We start from the raw sequence: 20,855 nt of genomic DNA, 5'->3' as shown, positions 1-20,855 counted from the left end.
AAGCAGATAGAGCAGGTCAAACCGAATAGAAAAGTCCTCTATCATTTTGCAATCTTTGTAATAATTACCGAGAATTTAATTAACAAAGATTGACAGATCCAGGCGAGTACAAGCGCGCGGCGAGAAGGCATCCTACCTAACATATCCTACTGTTTCGTGGTTACCAAGCGCGCAGTGAATTATAGGAGGAGCGGTCTACGACTGGCAATGGCTGCGTTTAAGTTGACTTGCTCTATCTACCATCAAAGGTCGGGTGATTATTACCGGACACCCTGTACATACATATATATTTATACGTATCTGTATATACATATTGTTTTTTCTTACAATATCACAAACAACGCATCTTTATCGAGAAATTTGTCTTTAAAATTAAAATTTGAAAAGCATTTTTATCTATATAGCGTGATAGATGTTTTAACACCATGTCGAAGAGCCAGGAACGAACCACCTATAAGCCTTCTAAATTACAAAACTTTGAAGTTGATAAGTTCTTTTATTTTTAAATATATTTATTTTTTATTTTTAGATTCTCTACATCTTTTTCTAACAAAAAATTACTTTTATTTCATTCCGTCAAAACTAACCGTCTTTGAGAAAAACATGATTAATCGATAGAAAATAATTTTCATTTACGTAATAGAACAAAATTACAAAATTACAAAAATTAAAAATTAGCTAAAATTACAAGAAAATGCTCCATATAATTTTCTTTTACTGTAACGCATTCTCGTGCACAACGAAATAATGACTGGAATTGCCATAATATTCCAGAGATACATTTTTTACTTATTCGTAAAAATGAATAGTTCTCTCTATGCAAGAGCAGCAATCGTTAATTTATCATACATGGGAATACATTAGAGTGAGAGGAAGTCATATGAAGAATTTTTTACAATTTCAGCTAATTTTTAATTTTTTCTATTATCCGAATAAAAGTTACTTTCTATCGATGAAATGTATATTTCTCAAAAACGATTAGTTTTGACAAAATGAAACAAGAGAACCTTTTTGTTAGAAAAAAAGTGTGGAAAATTTAAAAACAGATTTACAAATAAAAAAAACTAGTAAACCTTAAGAAAAGGGGATCCACCTCCTATGACCTTGACCTTGACATATGTTGTCAAGGTCATGACTCTAAGTAACATCCAAAAGGTTTCAGCCGTCGGTCATTGTTTATAAATAGGTTATTATCAAAAAAAGTTTCATAAATAAGATATAATTTTCTTACATCATCTATATTTAATAAAGCGTATTGTTAATGGATCTATTTATTTAAATGTAAAACATTGAATGCGTGGGCGGGGAAGGGCTTCCGCTGCTCCTCCTGCACTCCCACCCAATTAAAAAACTAATCTAATCTATCTTACAAAGCAAAATCTATTTCATGTCTCAGACCATAAAAGTATAGACCGAGTATTGTTATGTCTATGTCTCAGACGAAGATTAGTTTGGGTTAGTTTTTCAGTTGGGGTGGGGGTGCAGGGGAAGGGGCGGAGCCCTCCCCTGTCCACGCATTCAATGTATGTTTGTAACGAGGCACCTTCCGTTACTAAATACCCGACCGTCCGTCCATCGAAAGTCCGCTGCCCGGCGAACACCGGCCGGGCACAAGCGGAGACGCAGTGCGCCCTTTTTAAACCTTAACCATAACGGCATTTGCAACGGGTAAATCTCGGCACGCTCGAGACTAAGTCCCGTTCGGGTACCGACCGACCAAACCCGAGAACACTAGAGCACGAGACGAGATCTCGGAGCCCGCCGAAACAACCGAACTCCCGCGACCGAGAACGGCGACGCCCGACCGAGCCGAGTCTCACCCACGATAAAATCACCCGGTTGGCTCGAAGAGGGGGAATCGTAACCAAATAAAAACCGCACAGCATCCACGCTCGAGACCAGATCTCCGAACGCCAGAACACGCTATCCGAGATTCACGATCTCCATCCTGAGCGACCACGGTGGAGCGTACTCCGCCACCATCGAGAGTTCTCGATCGCCTAGGATTATCCCGACCACAACGCGAGTCCACCGGAGAAGAGAGTACTCCCCTCCCGCCGAGAGTTCTCGGTGACTCACCTACCAGAATCCGAATCTTCCAGAATATCGGACCAACGGTCAAGGGGTAGAGAGTAAGCTGCCTCTGACGAGAGTCTCGTCATCCGATAATCGACTCGACCTCCTGAACTCCCTCTATCCCGCAAACGGCCCGCCGAATCTTGATCGATTCCGGGCACGCGAGGCAATAACCTGGTAACAACAAAAACCGGCACGCGCGATAAAAATGAACAACAAAAACCCGGCGGTGCCTGGGTGACAAAAACCCAACAATCACAAAAACCGCCACGCGCCGCGCCGCTAAAAATAGCACACGCCGTCGTACATATCCGCGCGCCGACATCAACGCGGTCCGCCGAGCGACATTCACCGCAGCTTTTATTATCACACAATCACACTGTATATAGCGTTCATATCATCTACACGCCGATGCACAACACTCACACAGACACACATCTTTGTACATATACACACAAGCACACAATAAACGACTCTACATTATAATATAAACAACTCTCGCAGTGTCTCTTTTCCCTGAGTTACGAGCCCTGATCCCGGCGAACTATCCGGCAAAAGCCTCAACTTAAAAGAGGGGAGGCCGTTACATGTTAAATAATTGAATTTGCTAATACTTATTTTTAAAGATAGTAAGTGTACGATTACAGGGCGAACCGAATATCTATAATTTAAATTAAAATTGAGTAATTTAATAAAAATATCAATTGAGCGTACAATAAATTACAAACCAAGAAAGCGCATTAAATTATAAAAAAACGGTCGTGACGAAAGTTATTTAAATACAAATTAAATGTTGAGCATAACGAATAAAACAAAGGAAATAGAACATTAGATTAACTGATGGTTTTGGCTTGATTTTTCAAGCCCTCTGCGGCGTAAATAATTAGAGTTGCAACGAGACCAATTATTATGTAATTATTAAAACGCAAATATAGTCAAAGTATAAAACTCGGAGTCAATAGTATTCATAATTTGCAATCTTGAAACAACGACGATCGAGTCTCACGACGTGTTCAACAGTACTTCTTCTCTCTAGGTTACGTTCCAAAACCGTTCTTAAAAGAAACGGAAGGTAAATGAAGGTAAAGCAGCCGAAGCGCATAAGGAAAACAAGAGTAATTTTGGAACGCTTTGGAAGGAAAAAAATCACTATAGGAAAGAGAAATTTGAAGTCGCTAAATTTAAAGCTTTATATATCTGTTTATAATCAATTTTTTCGATCTTATTAGTATCTTATTAATCCAAGACAAATAAAAGCGAAGACAAAATTTAAACTAATATAAAATGACGCAACGAAGTATCCTCGCTTTAGTATTATCCCTTGTTCGAGGTACTTATATTAATTAATTAGAAGAAGATGCAGAAGATGATGAACAGATGATGCTGTTACTAATTAATAAAAAAAGTTGTTTACGTGGATCGCAAGTCGCTCCTCCTAGATTAGAAGGCTATCTCGATCGAATTGTGCCTATACAATACATCAGTTCAGGTCACATTTTAGAATTACTCCTGAAACTGCTAATGAATTAGAAAATAGAATAGCTCCATTATTAGTTAGAGTTGGAGCAGAAGGGAGATTACCAATTAATCCTTGAACACAAATTTTGGTAACTCTATGGATATTAGCAACTTCAGATTCATATAGGTAATAAATACTTATACAAGTAATAAACTATTCAATACATAAATCTATTTTATTACATACATTTTCTAATATGAAATCATGCAAACAGGTCGATAGAAGTACAATTTGGGATAGGCAAATCATCATTACATCATTGTTTTATACGTGTGATCCATTCTTTACCTGATATTGCTTCTGATGTAATTTGTTGGCCAAAAGACGACAATATAAATAGAATCAAAGAAGAATTTAAAGCAAAAGCTGGAATCCCCGACGTAATTGGTGCAATTGATGGCAGTCACATCGAAATTGAAGCCCCAAAAGTACATATAGAAATATGTAGAAAAATATACAGGGTGTCCCATAACGATCAATTAATATTTTAAGGGTGGATTCTTTGACTAATTTGGAGACGATTTTTTCTCAGTGAAAATGTCAAGAAAAGTCAGAAAATTAACTGAAAAATGTAATTATGTTAATCTTTTGACTCCACAACGTTTAGTTTTCAAGAAATCCGTTTTTTTCAATCGTTTATAATTCGAAAATTATTGATGTCTCGACATTTTCGCTGAGGAAAAATTGTCTCCAAATTGGCCAGAGAATTCACCCTTAAAATATTAATTGATCGTTACGGCACCTTGTATATTCAGAATATACATAAAAAATGAATTAGGGAATTAAAATGACAAAATCTTTGTTTAAATAATATAAATGCTTATTCAAATAATATTTTAGATAGATCCTGCATGATATCGCACCAGTAAAAAAAATATGCTATTCAATTGCAAGCAGTTTGTGATGCATCTTTAATGTTCACAGACTGCTTTATCGGTTATCCAGGTGCAGTGCATGATGCTCGAGTATTGAGTAATTCTCCATTACATAGAGATGCAATACGAAATGAACGTGATTTGTTTTCCAATGGGGAATACATTATTGGAGACAAAGGTTAGCTAGTAAGAACATGGCTTATTATACCTTATAAAGATACTGGTGCCTTGACCCGAGTATGCAATTAATCTTTATAAATAAGAATAGTCAATTGTATTTCACCTAATGTAGTCATTAATATAGATTTATGTATTTAAGCTCAAAGAGATTTTAATAAAATTCACTCAAGAACTAGACAAGTAATAGAGCAGGCATTTGCTCTTCTCAAAGGTCGTTTTAGGAGATTGAAACATCTGCATATGGATCTCATACATGAAATTCCTTGTGCAATTTTAGTTGTGTATTACACAATTTGTGTCTGCAAGGCTTCCATGAGCCTAAAGGAGATCTTGAAGAACTTATTAGAGAAGAAAATAACAATGCTCTTGATGAAGAACAATATTTGTATGAATAATTGTCAAATAATGATGGCACACCTGGTCAAAGAAAACGGAATTACTTAAGAAATAGATTAACTTAATTCAAATCTCCCAAAAATCAAACTAATTATATATATATATATATACATATATTGTATATTATATATATATATATATATATAAAATTATATATATTATATATATATATATATATATATATATATATATTGTATATATATATATATATATATATATATATATATATATATAATTTCATCTAATTATATATAAATATATATAGGCATTATCTAAAAACTTGAATCTTCATACATGCACACATGCAAACACATATACGTTTATTTCGTACCGCAACTCTTCATATTTATATATAATAACATATAAAACTTTGATTCTATTATATTTTTATTTTGTTTGCTTCTCAAAATGTGTGTGTTAAATAAAATAAAACTTTAATTATATTAAACATGTAACGCGATATAAACTTGTAAAATTTAACTTGCAGCACAAATTAAAAATATAATTAAATTAAAGCAAAATACTAATTAAGTATAATTTAAGATGAAAGTATTTTCATCATATTCGTCTTTAAAAGACTTCGTTATTGCGCCACAAGTCATTAACATAAACTAAAATAAATCAAACAAAAAAACGTAATTTTTTATTACAATAATATCACAATGAAAAGAAATAACATATCTAGTATTATCCTTAAAGCTTCTCCAATATTTTGGCTAAGAGAGTATTTTGCGTTTGCATTTGTTCTCTTTGCAAAGCTAATAATTCTCCATGACGCTTCTGCCGTGCCTCTTCTCTAGCAGCAGCATCATTGCAAAACATATCTGTCCATAAGTCAATCTCTTTTGAATCCGACTCTTTTTCTTCTTTGGTAGAAGTATCTATTCGTCAAAATCCGAAACTTCAGATATGCTATCAGAATTTGTTAGAGTTCGAATAAAAGCAAATACTAGAGGGTTGACAAAATGTGATTAGCCATAAATTTCATCCAATTCATTAAAGTAAGGACATGTATTCTCAGGAGTTTCCGACTCTTTATTTTTATCTCTTGTCTCTATATATAATTTTTTAAGATATTTCCATTTATCCTCGTATTGTAAGTGAGAAAAATAATGTTCCTTTTTGGTCAGCACATCTGATATGTCTTGCCCAGTGCCGTAACTAGGGTTAGGTTAGGTGTCCCCGCACCGGGCGCAAGCTTTAGGTGGGCGCAGTCAAGATGATAAAATAAATTTTTTTTAAATTGAAAACAAAAATTTTTTTGAAAAAAATATGTTTAAGTAAATACTTTAAGAATGACATATTAGTAACATTTTTTGGAATTCAAAATTTGATTTCAAACTCAAATATCCGTACAGAGTTATCCCACTGTGCGCCTTTATAAATTTTATAAAACTTATAAACTGTTGATGCATATTAGTTCCGCGAACGCCATTACGCGGCTAAACAATCAAGGCACAACTCGCGTGCAAGAAACATCTTGATCCTTTATAAAGCGATTAGCTGAGTGACTAGATCTCGACTTTTCGGTGAAATATATGGATTTTCCAGATGACTGTCGGCATTGTAATAAGTTGGGTAGCGATATTGTTTCTGATTTATATGTATATCTCTCGATGTATGATGTATCTTATCTTTATACTTGACATATTATTCTTATTTTAATATTTTTTACGTAATTCTCTAATATTATTTGATATATTGAATAATATTAGATTACATAATTATTTTATAATGTCTCTTAAACGTCCATTTGGGGCTGAATTCCGGAAGAAAAAGCGAGATAGAGAAAATGAGGATAAAAAAATGTCAAAAGTTTTGATTAACTGGAGAAAAGCCGATCTGAATATACCCGAGAATTGTCCAAATAATTCTCACATGGATGTTGATGTAGTACATGAAATATGTTCAAATAAGAACCAGAAGCTACATCATGACCAAACGAACGAGATCGCATCTTTAACTGATTCAGATTTAGACGATTTTATTTTACAAGACCAAAGTCTTGAAAACGATTATTATTTACAACCAAATAATACGTCTGTTTTTCTTGATAAAAATGATCCAGTCATCGTTCCCCCTGAGTGATGTCATTCGCAGTTTTTTTATAGAACAAAGTCCTGATCAAGGAAAAAAAATCAAACTTTTCTCTTTCAGAAACTAATAACAGAAAATTTAGTAAAGAATGGTTTAGAAAAAAACTAACCAATGGTCAGTTTATAGAACGTACATGGTTAATTTATAGTAAAAAAGAAACAGGCATTATTTTGTTTTCCTTGTATTCTTTTCAATTCATCACAACCGTTAAATCCTCAAGTATCATTACTTACTAATCCAGCGCGAGGTTTTAACGACTGGCGACATTTAAGTCCTAGAATTCCTGATCATGAGAACTCAGCCCTCCACCGTAAAAACTATATTAAATGGAAAACAATGGAAAAGAATTTACGATCTAAATCTGCAATTGATGCCTCCCTTCAAATAGTGATAGATCAAAAAAAGGAAAAATGGTGACATACGCTAAGAGTTCACATTGATATTATTATGTTTTGTGCAGAAAATAATTTGGCTTTAAGAGGATCTAATGAAAAAATAGGTGAACCAGGTTCAGGAATATTTTTAAGTGTTGTTAATATGATAGTAAAATATAATCCAAAGTAAAGGCGCATATCGATAGTCATAAAAAAGGAAGTTTTTTATTTCTCTCCATTAATCCAGAACGAATTAATTGAAATAATGGGGACTGTTAAAACACAAATTATTGAAGTAAAAATCGCTAAATGCTTTTCTATTCTATTTGATTGTACCCCAGATGTATCACATCAAGGACAAATGTCCCAAATTTGAGGATATGTGAAAGTTTTTAACGGAAAGGTCAACGTCAAAGGTAGAATAACGTTTTATAGACTTTATTCACTCTCACGAAAAAAACAGATGACGGATTAGTCAATGAAATTTTACAAAAGTTGAAATCAGACGAGTTAAACATTGCAAATGTTCGAGGACAGGGTTATGATAATGGAACTAATATGAGTGGAAAATACAATGGCGTTCAAGCTAAAATTCAACAAATCAACATATATGCTCGATTTGTACCATGTGCAGCACATAGTTTAAATCTAGCTGACGTAAATGCTGCTAGTGTTACATCAGATACGGTCATGTTTTTTGGCATTGTCCAAAAATTATTTACATTTTTTTCTCGATCGACAATACGATGGGAAGTTTTAATGAAAAATATCAATATATCTTTGAAATGTCACGCTGATACTAGATGGTCGTCCAAAGCAAAAGCAGTAAATGCTTTGTACATTCAACTTCCACAAGTTGTACTGCTTTAAATGTTTTGGCTTCTGGTTCTTAAATGCAGAAACAATTGCAACAGTTAAACTTCTCTTAAAAAGCATTGATTTTAAATTTGTGTGTACATTGAACGTATGGGCATGAATTTTGACAGTTATTGATAGAGTAAATCGAAGTTTACAATTAAAAAATATGATTGTAGACAACGGTGTAAAAATGATACAAGGATTGACCAAACAGATTCAAAATTTCAGAGATGAAAATTTCGAGAATATCTTTCATGAAGCGCTAAAAATTAGTGAAAAAATAAGGATAAAGAGTGATTCTGTAGAGAAAAGAAGACGAGCAAAAAGCAGGATACATCTTATGATATGACACCTAAAGAAAATTTTAAAATTAAAATTTTCCAAGTAATAGACACTTTAATAACTCATTTTCAATGAAGATTTGAAAAACTTAATAATATTGCTGCAAATTTCAATTTTTTATCTATTTTAAGTTTAAAAAACATTACCATTGAAAATCTAAAAAAACAAGCGGCAGATTTAGCACTTAATTACGAAAATGACATAAATCGAGCAGAATTTTTAAGTGAATTAGAAACTTTAAAATTTCAAACGCATGCACTTTTTGCTGACTCTGAATCTACAAGTTCTTTAGATTTACTTCAGGCATTTCATCAATTTTCATTAATGGAGACTTGTCCAAATGTCGAAATAGCTTTAAGAATATTTTTAACGCTACCTGTTACTATTGGTTCATGCAAACGGAGTTTTAGTAAATTAAAATTCATCAAAACATATTTAAGATCTTCTATGGAACAGCATAGACTGACAAATTTAGGCATATAAGGATGAGATACAACATCAGATTATGAAGAAAGTAAATCCAGCAATCATAGCACTGTCAGAGTCTAGGCTGACGGATAAAATTGAAGATAGTGAAGTGAACGTGCCAGGTTATTCTATAATTAGATGTGACGCAGAAAATAGAAATACAGGAGGAGCAATTATATATGTAAGAGACGATATTAAATATGAAATAGTATTGATAAAAAAAATAGTGTCGAACTGTTGATGTGTTGCAATAGAGATAAAAGAGAAATTGTATAAAGGTGTGGTAATGGTATTATATCATTCGAGTGCATCGCACGGTGATTTTGTGAGGTTTCTTGAGGATATAGTAGAGAAATTAGTAATAAAAGGAGACTGCATGGTAATGGGAGACTTTAATATAGATTTCATAATTGATTCGTTTTATACTAAAAAGTTGCAAACGGTAATGGCAAGTTTAAGTATGAAACAGTATGTTAATAAACCAACAAGAGTTACAAAGGACAGTCAAACAATTATAGATTTGTTTTGCTAATAATAAGGTTCAAATACAAGTAATGCATGAACCTAAAATAACAGATCATGCGTGGTTAAGAGTTATATTAAGCGCGAGTAAAACCATAAGTAAATATAGAGAATTTAGCGGTAGGAACTACAGCGAATTTAATGTAGATGAGTTTAATAGATTAATAGAAGACAGAATAGAGCAATATCAAGGTTTAGAAGTTAGTAAGAGAGCGAAGAAATTTGTCAAGAATATGGTAGATGCATTGGATAGTACAGCACCTAGGGAAAAATTTAGAATACCAAAAGTATAGGAAGGTAAAAAGTGGTTTTCAGATGATATGAGAGTATCTGATAGAAGGGATGCAGCATACAATAACGCTTTGTTCAATAATACGCAGCAAAATTGGATGCAATTTAAAAGTGAAAGAAATGCAGTAGTCAAATTAATTAGAAGAAACAAAAAAGAATATTATGAAAATATGATAGATTGTAATAAGAATGACCCGACAAAAATGTAGAAAACTTTAAAAGAAATAATTAGAGATGAGCCAATGAATGGAAGAGAAATAGAAGATGTAGATTTTGAAATATTAGGAGACATAAATGAGTGCAATATAGCTGATAAATTTAATATGTATTATATACAAAGTATTAATAATATTGTAAAATCTATAAATAGTGAAAAATTTACAAGTGCAGGTACGAGTGGAAGTCCGGGTAGTAAGAGAACTATTTATGTTATTGAAAACAATTACAATATTATAGAAAAGTTTGAAATGATTAAAATAGAAGATTTAGAGGAACTTATTATGGGACTGCCAAAAAAAAGAGGTACGGAAGAGTGAATAACTAGTGACATACTTAAAGTAACATTTTGCGTAATAAAAGAAGAGTTTGTCGATCTGATAAATAATTCTTTGAGAGAAGGTTGTTTTCCAGAGAGTTAAAAAACTTCGACAATAATACCGATACCAAAAATAGAAAAAGCTAAAAAAGCAAGTGAATATAGGCCTATTAATATGTTACCAAATTCCGAACAAGTATTAGAATTAATAGTAAAAAAACAAATTGAAATGTACCTTGAATCTAATGATATTATGACGGAACATCAATCGGGCTTTAGAAGATAGTATTCGTGTGAAACGGCGATTTAAACTGTTATCGACGAATGGAAATTGATAGTTAGTGAGGGAAAAATGGTAGGGGTAATTTTTGTGGATCTTAAACGAGCATTCGAAACAATAGATAGAGAAAGATTAATAAAGAAATTATATCAATATGGAATTAGAGGAATGGTACTAAAATGGTTAAAATCATATTTAAATAATAGAACACAACAGGTCCGTTTCAATAATAAATGGTCAAAACTAATTGACACAGAATATGGCGTGCCACAAGGGTCAGTTTAGGGCCTTTATTATTTATTGTATATATAAATGATATAATTAAAGTCTGCCCAGAAAAATGTGGTATAAAAATGTTTGCAGATGATACATTAATATATGTAAATGGAGGAGGGGGGGGGGAATAAAGATGGCGGATGGAAAGGTTGGGCGAGTTTTTGAGTCCGGAGTTTTTGTGAGTTTTTAGAGAGATGGGATGAGTGATAAGTGAAATATAAAGGCAGAAGTAAAAGCAGAGGGGTAATGATGCGAGAGAAAGTGGAGTGGAAAAGAGGAGCAGGCAGAGAAGAGAAATATAAGGATGAAAACTTGGAACGTGAGGACGGAGAAGGATAACGTGGAGGATTTGGGAGACGAAGGAGTGAGAATGGAAAAGAGAGAAGAACGAGGGAGTAAAAGAAGAAGAGGGAGGTTTAGTGAGGTAGCGAGGAACGTAGTTGGAGAAGAATTAGAAGAGGAGTGACGGAAAAGGAAAGAGAAAATAGACAAGAAGAAGGAATTGAGACAAGAGGACAATGAGTGGAAACGGGGAAGCAGAGGAGCGGGGAGAGGATGGCGGTCATGAGTCGGTAAGAGAGAGCGGAAAGAAAGAGAGGTGTGGTAGAGAGAAAGGAGACAGAGATATAACGTTAAACGACAGAGACGGCAGATGACGGCAGGAGGTAATTGGAAAGCGTTGTGGAAAAGGGGTATGATATATCGATATCGAGGAAGACGGTGAACAGGGATATCGATTATGATAAGGATGAGCGAGTGGTCTGAACACGTGTATTTGAGAGGTTAGAGGAAAGTTGGAACTATAAATAAAGAGTCAGTGGAGTGCGTGGATAGAGGGAAGTGACACAGGACAAGGATTAGGAAACAGTGGAGTGCATGGGTAAAGTGGAGGAAAGAGAGTGGTAGGAGAAAAGAAGAGAGAGAGAGGAAATGAGAAAAAAGAAACAGGGAAAGATGGAGGAGCTGAGGGGGATTATTAGTGCATATCAGAAGTTTTAACGATAATAAGGAAGATTTATGGAGAGATAAAGATGAGGAGGGAGAGCAGGGAAGAAAAGATGGAGTGTGAGAGGAGAGAAAAGGCGAGAGAAGGAGAAGAAGGAGAGAGAGGAGTGGCAGAGGGAAAAGAGAAGAGGAGAGAAAGGAGAGGAGAGAGGGACGAGAGAAAGTGGCAAAGCGAGGGGAAAACGAGAGGAAGAAGATAACAGGAAAGAACAGGTGAGAGGAGTGAAACGGCAAGGGGAAGAGAAAGGAAGAGAGAAGGGGCAAGAAAAATGGGAGAAAGAGGGTATGGAAGAGAGTAAAGAAGAAGGGCAGATGAACGAGAGGAAGAAAAGGAATGAGGAGAGGGGGGAGGAAATAAGGGATCAGGAAGTGAATGAAATAGAAGAGGCAACGGAGAGGAAGATCAGAAGTGAAGAGGGAGAGTGGGGAAAGAAAAGCGGGAAGTGAAAGGAGAGAAAAGATGGAAGAGGAAGAAAAGGAGAAAGATGCGGAGGTAGGACAAGAGAAAGAGAAAAAAGGAAAGAAGAGAGAAGAAAGGGGGCTAAGGGAGAATGAGATAAGGAGAAGATGGGAAGAGGAAATAGAGAGAGAGAGAGGCGAGAACGGCGAGAACAGAAGAGAAGAAGAGAAGAGGACAGAGAGAATGAGGCATGGTGGAAGATGGTAGAAGAGGATGAAGAGAAAAAGTGGGTAGAAGAGAAGGAAGGGGAGGAAGAGCAGAAGGAAGAAAGAATGCAGAAAGAAGGAAAGAAGAGAGAGAGCGGAGAGAGAGGAAGAAGAGAAAAGAAGGAAGAGAGAGAGAAATGTGATATGGAGAGGAATAGAGGGGGCTGATCAGGAAGAGAGGAGATATATGGTGGAAGAGATCATTAGGAGGGAATTAGACAGGAAGTTGAGGATGAAATGGAGAGAAGAAAGAAGAAGGGAGAACGGGACATGGACGGTGCTAACGGAAATGGAGACGAAAGAGGACGGGGAAGAGGTGCTAGAAAGAGAAGGAGAGATTAGAGGGAAGTGGGGAGTAAGAGTGGATGAGGATCTGACACTGGAGGAGAGGAGAATGAGATTGAAGATAGGGGAGGCGGCAAGAGGAGAAAGAGCGAGAGGCAGGAAGGTGTTAGCAACAAGCAGGGAACTGAGAGTGGATGAGAAGAGGTGGAGATGGTTAGAGGAGGAGAGGAGATAGGAAGAAGAGGATGGAGAGGAGAGATAAATGAGAGGTAAAAAGGAGAGAAGAAGAGGACGAATAGAGGAAGGGCAAAGAAGAGGAGGACAGCCCAACCGGGAGGAAAGAGAGGAGAGGGAAACTAGAAGAGAGAGGAAGAATGATCGTGGGAGAGGAGAAACGGAGAGAGCGGAGGGAGAGAAGGAGAAGAAGTGAGAATGGAGAGGAAAGGGGGAGCAAGAGTAGCAGAAGAGAGGGAGGGGAGAAAGGGCAGAGAGGATGGGTCGGAGGGAGAAAAGGGGAACCAGTATGTAAAGGTCACAAAATGATCAGGGTCGCGGGAGAAGAGATTGAGGCAAAGAGGGGGGAAGGTTTTAGAAGGGTGTACAGTTTGTAATTATTATATATAGGAACAATTAAAGAGAGAAGGAGAGAAAGAGTGAGAGAGAAGATGAGAGAGGGTGAGAGAGGAGAGTGGAGAAATGTGTGCTTTAGTGATAAGATAAAGGAAATGAGGTATAAATGAGAAGTAGTGAGAGGAATGAAGAGAGAGGAAGAGAGAGAAAAGAAGTGAGTCTGAGAGAGAAATCGGGGTAAGAAAGAGAGAATGAGACACGAGAGAGAGAGATTTAGTGGGGAAGTGGAAATGAGGGGAAAGAGAGAGGTTAAAGGTTTGAAGGACGTAAAGAGGGAGAAAATTGTGGTATAGAGTTAATAATGAAGTGAGGCACGGAGAGAGGGTGGAGAAGGGGAAGAGGGAGAGAGACAGAGAGAGAGGGAGAGAATGAGAGAGAGGATGAGAGAGAGTGAGAGAGGAGAGCGGAGAAATATTTATCGTTAGATATAAGGTAGGTTGAGGAGAATATGTAAGAAATGTAAGAGATTGAAATCCCCAAGGGGAATCAATAAAGGCATTTATCTATCTATCTATCTATGTAAATGGAGTAAGCAGTGCAGAATTAGAGAATAAAATGAATATGGCATTTAGAATAGTAGAAAAATGGATGAATGTAAATAAATTGAAAATGAACGCAGGAAAAACAAAATACATGATAGTCAGGAGTATAAGGAAAGAACTGAAAGGAAATATTGCGTTGAAATGTTTGGATGGAACTGAGATAGAGCGAGTAGAAACAATTAAATACTTGGGTATAATTATTGATGATAGACTCCGATTTAAAGACCACTGTGATTATATGTTAAAAAAAATAGGAAAGAAAACAAGTTTTTTAAATAAAATAGGTAAATTTATATCAATGTATACCAGCATTGTATATAAATCAATTATAGCGCCTCATTTTGAATACTGCGCAACGTTGTTAATAGATATGGGGAAAACACAGCTGGTTAAATTACAGATAGCGCAAAATCGAGTCATGAGAGTTATATTGCAATGTGATAGGTATACCAAAGTGGAACACATGCTGCAAACGTTGCAGTTCATGTCCGTAAGACAGAGGCTATATTATAACGTGTGCATATTTATTTTTAAGATTTTAAAGAATATGTTACCAAATCAATTAAGAAATAGAATAGAAATAGTAGGAAATGATAGTAAAAGACAAACACGACAAGCCGGGGACATTGCAATACAACTTCGTAGAACAAGAAGTGCGCAAAAGAGTATGTTCTACGAAGGAGTGAAAATGTATAACGCGTTACCATCTGAAACAAAGAGTAGTGAAAAAATTGAATCATTTAAGCGTAGGTTAAAGCAATATATAATAATGTAATTTAAATATGTAATTTTATGTACTACAAATAACTGAGAAAGCTAATAAAGATCAATCAATCAATCAATCTCTCTCCCCCCTCTCCCTCTCCCCTCTTCCCCCCTCTCTCTCCCGCTCTCCCTCCCTCCCACCCTTTCTCTCCCTCTCTCTCTGTGATAAATATAAAAAACAGAAAAAAAGTTCCTATACCTCGAGGAATATTTCCATTTTTTCGTCATTTCGTCTTTGAAGAAGGTGTTTCTTTTATTGTGGATTCTGTATTTAAATTGTTGTCATCTTTCAATGAAAACTCATCTATTTCAAGTAAGTGTTGATTCAAACTTAAAATAGCAGGTTCTATTTGCATATTACTAATAGTTGAAGATTGTTTATCCATTAAAGCGGAAGATTGCATTTGATTTGTAATATTTAATAAAGGTTGCTGCAGATTGTACATTTTACGAACACTTATTGAATCTTTAATTTTAAAAGCTTTTCCAGCTGTGAAAGAAACAGAATTTGTGAAAAAATAATACTAAAATGCATTCATATCACCTAATTCTATAAATGTTTATAAATGTTTATATATCAGAATACAATACACTTACAAATCTTTTCGACAATAAATGTTTTGCATCGAAATGTACTGGTATTTCATTTTCATTACAAAGAATGATATGATGAGCAGGATGAACAACTTGTGTTATGGGTACGGGTACGGAAGAAATAGAAGTGCTCAAGTTGGAATTGAGGTTATATGCATTCTGAACTTGAGCTACATCTGATACCCTGATGAATTTATTCACTGTAGACGCAATTCACAACAAAACATAATATTAAATAATATTATAGTATTAAATTACAAGTAAAATTTATATCAATATTGAAGTTACATTAATAAAAATATAGTACTTACGTATCTTGTCGAATAAAAGTATATAATTTTCACTTAATTTTATAGGTTCATAATTCGTAGCATTTATTACAAGTATATAGGTCTCTATATTAAACTCAAATACAAGTGGAATACCATCCATTTCCTTGTAACTTGCATTTATAACTTGCACTATTAACTTTTCTTTCCGCCATTTATAGTTCTTCGATTCCTTGTCGTTCACTCGCATAAAATGCAGGTGAGAATGTTACACGAATGGAAGAAATACGATAGTTTCCTTTCGGTTTTGGAACACTCTCGAGTAATGACTCGGAAATACTCGAATAGGTTTCGGAACGGCTATCGAATAAAATTTTCCTCGCAGGGAATGTTTTAGAACGTAACCCTAGTTTGTAAGTTAGGAGGAAAGCACTGTACATTAATTAATTCATATAAAAGTCTGAAAGAATAATAGATAATAGTGACTATACTAAAAGCAGTTATATGAATGATAATAAAAAAGAAGTAAGTAACCATACGTGTCAAAAAACTTTAAAAAGATGTTAAATATCATAAAATATAATAAAAATAAAAAGACAATAAATTGGATATTAAAGGTCGAATAATTAAGAAGATCTGAACTTACATTATTTTAAATAACGGAGTAAAGACAGGTAGTCGTTGTGATAGGAACCACATTTCGCGAGAACTCTCGGCGTTGTGAGAAGACAGCAATATACAATAATGGAACACAAATTAAGAGCGCTATTTATACTTATTTGTGTGAATGTCACGAAGCAAGGAGCTTGTTTATCACATTGTTATAGATGTTAGGTAAGCACGCCGTGTCGGTCTGCAAATTAAGGCTGTGACGTTGTTTTTTAATGTGTAACATTTCGGAAATTAAACGTTTATTATAATGGGACTTTTTATCCAGAATCACGATATCGTCCCAATCAAAATTGTGGTTAAAATTAAGTCTGTGTTCGGTAATGACAGACTTACTAGTAGTATTCTTATGGATGCGTTGTCGGTGTTCATTGATTCTAGTATTCAGTTTTCTATCGGTCCGTCTTATAAATAATGTTAGTGTTGCAAAATTTCAGAATCGTATCTTTATGCGCTTTAATGATACTATTAAGTTTGTTAAGACTAAAAAACGAAATCATTGTACCAGTATCCCTAATGATATTTCTAAAATTATCAGTTAAAGCAAGAAGGAACGGAATAATGAAATAAGAAACATCCTCTTTTTTACAAATTATGAATACTATTGACTCTGTATTTCATACTTTGACTATATTTGCGTTTTAATAATTACATAATAATTGGTCTCGTTGCACCTCTAATTATTAGCGCCGAAGAGGGCTTAAAAAATCAAGCCGAAACGTCGGGCAGTTAATCTAATGTCCTATTTACCTTTGTTTTATTCGCTATGCTCAACATTTAATTTGTATTTGTAACTTTCGCCACAACCGTTTTTTTCTGATTTAATGCACTTTCTTGGTTTGTAATTTATTGTACGCTCAATTGATATTTTTATTAAATTACTCAATTTTAATTTTAATTATAGATATTCTCGTTTACGTCTTGTTATCCTACCCTTACTATCTTTAATGTTCTATTTAGAGCCTTTTTTATTAATGTATACTTATTTTTATAACAGAAACAGGGAACTCACAACATTTCTGTTTACATACCAAAGCGATCACTTCAAGAGAAAATTTATATTATTATGACTGATATTGACTGATATTACCAAGACTGGTATTATCATAAGTAAACGTGATTGTAAATGAATTAAATGCGTTCAATATATCACGTATGTAAATAGATGCGTTAAGAATACGCTTTCTGAAATGTATATGGTACCAAAAATTTTATATAATTCGTAAAAATTTTTGTTTATAATTTTTTAATAAGCAACAACCGACAGTTAAAACCTTTTGGATGTTACTTAGGGTCATGACCTTGACAACATATGTCAAGGTCAAGGTCATAGGAGGTGAGTTCCCTTTTCTTAAGGTTTACCAAAATTTTAACTTTAAAAAGAAATATTTTGTTAAAAATACATTAAAAAATTGTATAAGAACTTATGAGATTATTTTTACTAACCCTACGACAGATGCGTCAATCTTTACGAAAACACTCGTATATAAATTAATAAAATTATAAGAGGAATTAAATATTAAAATTTTTGTAAAAATAAAATCTCTCTAATCAAAATAACAATTTATAGAAATGGTAATAAGTTTTTAGGAAAATAAAAATTAAGAAGTAGAAATGTAAATTAAATGAAGAAAAAAATGGCTAAAATCACAAAAAGAGATCATTAAAGAGATCAAGCATATTTAAAACTTGGAATTAAAAAAAAATGTTAAACCAAAATAAATTTTTTTTTAGAAATAGATTTAAGAGAAAAATATATAAATGTATAAGGATTATTTTTTTTTGTTAGCGGACAGTAAGTCATGACAGAAATAAAATTCAGATATGAGTAGAATGTTCAATAGCGACATATTTGATGTGCACGCTTTTCAAATAATGTAATTTGTAGACACACAAATACATATATTAATTATAAAAGAAACTTAATATTTCATTATCTATTAATAAATAACTATAATAATTGATGTACTACAGTGATAGTAGAAAATTATTAATTTTTTATTTTAAACATATTTGAACTCTATAGTAATTTCAGCATTTTTTATACCATTAACTTATATTTCTGTCTTTTTTATTGGCATTTTTCTAAAAAACTCTTATTTGGTTGAAACCTATTTTTATTAAAATTTTAAGCATATTTAATTACTCTCATAATTTCAGTATTTTTTTATGTCATTAATTTATATACATTTTTAATATGTGTCATTTTTGTAAAGAACTGTTTGTTTTTCTTTGCTAGAAAAATTATATTTTTGTAAAGATGTATACATGCATGTGTATGTGTAAATATGTATGTATGTAAATATATAAAAATTTAATTAATTTTGTGTCTTTCTTTTTCCAGCCGCTTGCAATATGGTGGTGATACAAGTCCTACTTTCTTCAATCGAGTACGAACGTAACCACGTCTTCGAAACTTTTCCAAAGGGTTCATTGATGAATTATGGTTATTCTCTTATTCTTGCATGGATCGTATTTTTATGCAATCTTATGTCTGGCCTCGCCTTCATGCTTTTCTCAAGGAAGAGAAAGAGAGATAAAGCACCTACGGAAGAAATAGCTATGGCTGATGAACCAACAATAATTGGACGCTAAATTTTTCTTGTTATTATTGTCATTAATTTTATTCTATTGTTATTCATTAAAACTATGAAATTTAAGAGTGAAGTATAAATAATGCTAATAGCAATATGAATATGATTATAATTACTTTTCTTATTTGCCTACCCTATTAATTACTGATAAGAAAATAGCTGCACATAATAATAAAAACGTTGCTCATAATATTGGAATGAATCTTACATATACAGCAATTGATATACAGGGTGAGACATTTATATTGTGACGTCTAAATATCTTAAAAACTATAAGAGTTGTGAAAAAATGTTTAAAATAAAAATTGTATGGTTTCGAGAGGGACATAAGATGATGCCACTGATTTGACCTTGAATAATTGTTTAAAGATTACATAAAGGTCCTTTAATTTCTTAAATGGAACTCCCATTTTTCATTGCACATTCTTGTAGCTTACCTCAAGAACTTTTTAAAACGCTATAATGAAGTATTTTTTCATTAAACACTTTTCGAGTTATGAGATTCAAAAGTTACAATATTTTGACATAAAATACGAAATATCTTGTAAAACTTTCAGTTTTCGGTACTCTTAGCTTAATATTCATGCACAGAATAATGAGATAATGTTACGTCCTGTAGACTTCACGATTCTTTCTTTTCGAAAGGCGTGCATAAACATTTAGAGATAATAATTCTGGGAACACTCAACGCGGTGAAATATCAAACCGTGAGAGCTGTCACTTTAGTTACACTCCACGAACCTTACGTTACGTGGACAACAAATTTTAACAAACATCTGGCGAGACTAACTCTAAATAAGATAACTAAAGAAATCTTAAAAATTGAATCGAGCATAAACACTCGAACGGTTCTTTAACTCGCTAAAAGAATTTTAAATAAAACAGGGTCACCGTAATTCGAAGCAGTTGCTTAGAAATGTAATCGTAAGTTTGAAACGCTGACGAAAAATTGAGAAGCACTTGATAAGAGAGCTCGCCTGACATATCACCTAAAGGGGCAGCTGTTTATAATAAAGTAACTAGCGATAAGAGTCTCTGACTGTACCAAACTCCTCATTGGCCAAACGGAGAAACTGCTTGATAAAACTTGAACCAATAAAGAATAACTTTTAGAGATTCGAAGTCAAAAGAAACACCCGTCTAAGCATATGGGGGCGTTAATTAAAATTCTAATTCGTGTAATTGTCCAATAGAGAGAAGGTACTAAGTCCATTATTTAATGCGAAGAGTAATGCGCTGCGACATCACTAGTGTTCGAACTCTCGCACTCGGTATCATTCTTCAATCTCGGCTTCGGGACGCGGAACTAATTACTCTTACTCTCCTGCGATATTAATACTTCGGGTAAAAGCAACTTTATCCTCTCAAGTGTGCGTTTCCAATTTAACGTAGGACCTTTGTGAAGTGGTTACATGCAAGTGTTATATTTTTAAGACAATACCAAGTGTCAGACACTTTTAAGTGATTGTGTCATCCAACACAAGAGATTGCATCGCTAACCAGGGTTGCTGCCAAATTCACACACCGACGCTACTAAATCCGCTGCCAAGGTCTTTTTCGAAAAAAACACCGACGTAGGCAATAAGTATCAAGCCCGTTCACCCGAAACGCCTAAAGGCTATAGTAAAGCGTCGCCACAATCGTAGGAATCAACGTACCCGAAGAGTGTTGGCTCATTGTCAGGCGGCAGCAGATCTTACTTTTAAAAAAGATACCTCTAATCTTAACATAGAATTAGTAAATCAGT

The 20,855-nt window shown here is 33.9% G+C and overlaps 1 protein-coding gene across 1 annotated transcript in view; it reads left to right on the top strand.

The window, feature by feature from the left end:
- LOC140674594 (transmembrane protein 114) overlaps nt 1-19,443 on the top strand; it is a 352,543-nt gene extending 333,100 nt beyond the window's left edge. The window contains exon 6 of the mRNA XM_072908242.1: nt 18,859-19,443. Coding sequence (XP_072764343.1) covers nt 18,859-19,109 — 251 coding nt within the window. The 3' untranslated portion in view covers nt 19,110-19,443. The remainder of the gene's footprint in view (nt 1-18,858) is intronic.
- The last annotated feature ends 1,412 nt before the right edge of the window (nt 19,444-20,855 follow it).

This window comes from Anoplolepis gracilipes, chromosome 16 (assembly GCF_047496725.1).
Source record: "Anoplolepis gracilipes chromosome 16, ASM4749672v1, whole genome shotgun sequence".
NCBI classification, from domain to species: Eukaryota; Metazoa; Arthropoda; class Insecta; order Hymenoptera; family Formicidae; genus Anoplolepis; species Anoplolepis gracilipes.
This window is presented reverse-complemented; position numbering and strand designations above follow the sequence as displayed.